This window comes from Volvox carteri (assembly GCF_000143455.1).
Source record: "Volvox carteri f. nagariensis unplaced genomic scaffold VOLCAscaffold_87, whole genome shotgun sequence".
Lineage (NCBI taxonomy): Eukaryota > Viridiplantae > Chlorophyta > Chlorophyceae > Chlamydomonadales > Volvocaceae > Volvox > Volvox carteri.
The window spans coordinates 51761-55905 of record NW_003307630.1 but is presented as its reverse complement, the minus strand read 5'-3'; the positions used below and the strand labels follow the sequence as shown (position 1 = coordinate 55905).

The 4145-nt window shown below is 51.0% G+C and overlaps 1 protein-coding gene across 1 annotated transcript; it reads right to left on the bottom strand.

The window, feature by feature from the left end:
* Window positions 1-1120: 1120 nt before the first annotated feature.
* Window positions 1121-1717, bottom strand: VOLCADRAFT_99393 (uncharacterized protein; the record flags this gene model as incomplete). Its single annotated transcript, XM_002958137.1, has 1 exon — window positions 1121-1717. The coding sequence occupies one exon, from the start codon at window positions 1715-1717 to the stop codon at window positions 1121-1123; it is 597 nt and encodes a 198-aa protein (XP_002958183.1).
* Window positions 1718-4145: the final 2428 nt, after the last annotated feature.

The following is a 4145-nucleotide window of genomic DNA, read 5'->3' as shown; positions in this document are numbered from 1 at the left end:
AAATCAGGTGCACGGAAAACAGGCTCCCGTAGTAAAGTATTACATAGCTCTTAAAAAGCGTCTTCTTCTCTTGGACCCCAGCACCAGGGTGTCCCCTGCTTAAGTAGCGCATACAATGGCTGTGCAATCAAGCCGAAGCCAGGGATAAGTTCCCGGTAGTAACCAACAGCTCCCAGCCATGCTTGTACTTCACGAACATTGGATGGAGACGGAAGTTCCGCAATTTTCATGACGTTGGCGGGGTTAGGGCCCACAACACCATGTACTCCGTCAAGTAGGTGACCAAGAAAAACCACGCGTTGTTGGCCAAACGTGCACTTCTTAGCTGCGATCTTGAGACCAGCCATTCGGAGAAGGTCGAACACTTGCTGAAGATGTCGTACATGATCTTGTAGTGTCGGGTTGAAGATAAGGATATCATCCAGATAGACCACTACACACCGTTCCTGCGGTGGGCTATCCAACAAAGCAGGGGGTGGAGGCGAATCCTCTAGTAGTGGGTCCAGAACCTTGTGCATCAGGGTAGCGAACACAGCGGCCGCTCCCTTTAGACCCATGGGCATTCACACATATGCCGTACGCTCCTTAGAAGCCTCATCCGCCATCGGGACTTGCCAGTAGCCTGACTTCAAGTCCAGGCTGGAGTAGTAACGAGTCTCGCCACCTGGAGGTGCAGCAATATCTAATCTATCCTGGATGTGGCCTATCGGAAACCGAATGTCCTTAGTGACATCGTTGACCCTCCGCATATCCACACAGGGCCGGAGTTCTCCGTTTTTCTTGGGGACGACTACGACTGGAGACACCCAAGGACTGTTGACCAGTTCGATAATCCCGTCCTGTAGTATCTGCCGCATCTCAGCATCAACGGTGGCTTTCTCCGTCCGTGACAGACGGTAAGGATTCTGCACGATAGGAGGATGATCTCCCATGTCCACCTTCATGGACACCCAGGACGTAAGCCCTAGCTCTCGGTTGGTTAAGGTGAACATGTCAAAGCTGTCAGTCAAACATGTGACCAGCTGCTGGTGTTCAGGGTACTGAAGATCGGTGTTTACTTTGTTGCTTAGCAACTCGTGTAGCGCAGGGGTAGGGCTCTTGACTGGCCGAACCGCACGGGCTACCAACACGCGAAAATGAGCCTCCTCCAAATGTCCGTCATGATCCAAGCCTCTGGGGCAAGGGCAGCTGGCATATTCGCATCAAACTGTGCTGCTGCAGCATGGTTGTGGGTAACAGAAATACGCTCCTCAGTTAGCAGTCGTGGTAACAGGAGCTCTTGAGAGCTCAAGACAGGAATAGTTTCAGGAAAAGAACGGAACGGATCCGCAGGGGTCGATATTGGCGGTCCAGGACCAGAGTGCGAGTCGTTGTCGTACTCAGACACATCTCCAGGCCAGACATTTGCCCAAGCCTCTTCAGTGCCAGAACTGGTGACGCTGTCGGTACTCCATGCATCCGCAGCCCATTCACCGCTGGAGGCACTTTCCGACGGAATCTCGTCTGACCTAAGTGCTTGCCGTACAAGGATGTCGATGATGTGTTCCATGTCCATGTTCCCACGGGTTGTTGAATCACCATCACTGAACTCTCCGCTGCTTCCCACAGGTGAATCAATGGTCTCAGGCGCGGAGCCTCTACTGATAGCCGCAGGCGATATCTGCCCTTGTGGTGTGGGCGTCTCAGGCCACTGTATTGATGCCTCGGCCGTCAACATGGAAGCTGGTTGAGTGTCGTCTTGCTCAGGTGAGTCGTCCCAAAGCCGAGCAGACGGGGGAATATTAGAGCCGGGGCTCCGAAGAAAATGGATAGCAATGTTGGACCGCTGATCCCGGTCTGTAGCAGTCGCTCACCTGGCGGGTCGACTGACTTAGCGGAAGCGTAGAGTTTACAGTCCTCGCCGGAGTGGGAAGAAGTCCAACCAAGCGGCAAGCACTAGTGTACATAGACGCGTACGAACACAATCAGAGACGGCGGCAGCAGAGTCTTGAACTCCGAACACCTAGTAATGTGATACGTCAGTGTCTGGCCAGAGCACCCCGCCCGGGTAGCTTATATCTCGGCCTACCTGCCGGAGATTCCCTACCACGGACTTGCCGTACTAGGATAATGTTGGTGGGGCCCGGGGCCCCAGCCCGTTAGGTTCACTTACGAACAACCGCCATGTTCGGTACATGTGACGAAGCTCGTAACATGTACGAAACTTGAGACGAATCGTTAACGAATTAACAGTTATTGTTAAAAGTAATTGTTGAAATATTCTAAGGGAAATGTAGCCTGCTACAGTCTTCCCCCTCTGAAGTGAACCGTCCCGGGAGCGTTACTTCTTCTTAGAAGTTTTCCGTCCCTTAGGTTTTTCCGGGGCTTGAGGGTGCTTCTTAGACGCAAGTTTGCGTTCATATTCGTCGATGGATTCCGCCAAGGGAGTAGACTGGCGAAGGGATTCCTCTGGTTCATAGGTATTATGACTAGAGTCGTAACCTTCCCATTTAATCAAATACCCCTACCAAAATGAAACCGCTTTAAGAGCGCTCTCAACGCGATCTTAAGCCATATAAAGCACAAGTAGATGCCGCTGTTAAGAGCGTTCTGAGAACGCTCTTATCTGCCATGTTTTAAGATTGTGCCTTCTCAAGCGTTCTTAAGCGATCTCAAGAGAGCGCTCTTTGCAGGGAATCTCAAGCGTTCTCAGCGATCTTACCCGTTCTCAAGGACATTCTCAAACCATTTTCTCACGCATTCTTAAGCAATCTTTCACCACTCTCAAGCATTCTTACACCGTTCTCTCACCATTCTTAAGCGTTCTTAAAGCGTTCTCAAGCGTTCTTACACCGTTCTCTCACCATTCTTAAGCGTTCTTAAAGCGTTCTCAAGCGTTCTTACAGCGTTCTCTCACCATTCTTAAGCGTTCTTACAGTGTTCTCAAGCGTTCTTACACCGTTCTCTCACCATTCTTAAGCGTTCTTAAAGCGTTCTCAAGCGTTCTTACAGCATTCTCTCACCATTCTTAAGCGTTCTTAAAGCGTTCTCAAGCGTTCTTACAGCATTCTCTCACCATTCTTAAGCGTTCTTAAAGCGTTCTCAAGCGTTCTTACACCGTTCTCTCACCATTCTTAAGCGTTCTTAAAGCGTTCTCAAGCGTTCTTACACCGTTCTCTCACCATTCTTAAGCGTTCTTACAGCGTTCTCAAGCGTTCTTACACCGTTCTCTCACCATTCTTAAGCGTTCTTACAGCATTCTCAAGCGCTCTTACAGCGTTCTCAAGCGTTCTCACAGCATTCTCAAGTATTCTTGCAGCGTTCTCAAGCGTTGTTACAGTGTTCTCAAGCATTCCGTCCCCCAGCATTCTTAAACCGTTCTTAAGGGCGCCTTCAAACAGAGGTATGCCCAACAAAAACCTAGGGCCACCATCTCACTAGAGCCCGATTCTCACAGCAGACCACTTTCCCATTCGGGCAGACACACATATGAGGTCAGGTCCACCATGCCAGCACTTATACCTACAACATATCTACAATCACACGCTCGATCCATGCTGGAACTGCATATGGTACTGCAGCATACCAAATGAATGAGTGTTATGATGGATCCCTGAACGCGATCACAAGGCCTATGCTAACTACTCGCAACTAGGCGCAACTAGGCGCATGGACAGGACAGCCCAATAGCCAAGTACAGCCCCACACACCGCCTACACTTCCCACACCTAAGGTGGTTCCTAACAGGGCGTGTATCACTCCAAGTCCACTGCATCCAACTGCTTCTTGCTCAGCCCAGTGGTCCTCATGGCCCACTGGACTGCGGTCATCTTGCCCTTGACTGCGAGCAATCCCACAATGGGCCATCGCACCTGCAGACAGAAGCAACCAGAACAAAGTCAACACATGTGATGCAGACACGGTATCTCAGCTCAACCTTGATTTACCTTCTGGAAGAGGCGGAGTGGCCGGTCGTTTAGTGCAAAGGACTGGCCAGTCGGGGGAATGTGCACAGTGCCAAGGTCCTTGATGACTGCCATGGCGCGGCCAATCACCAGGAGATCAGTGCAGCCGTCAGCGGTCTCGCCATCCTGTATGTTCATAGGGGGTAAGAGGCCAGGCGGCAGTTACAAGCACGCAGACGGAAGTTCTTTTTAGGGTACGAA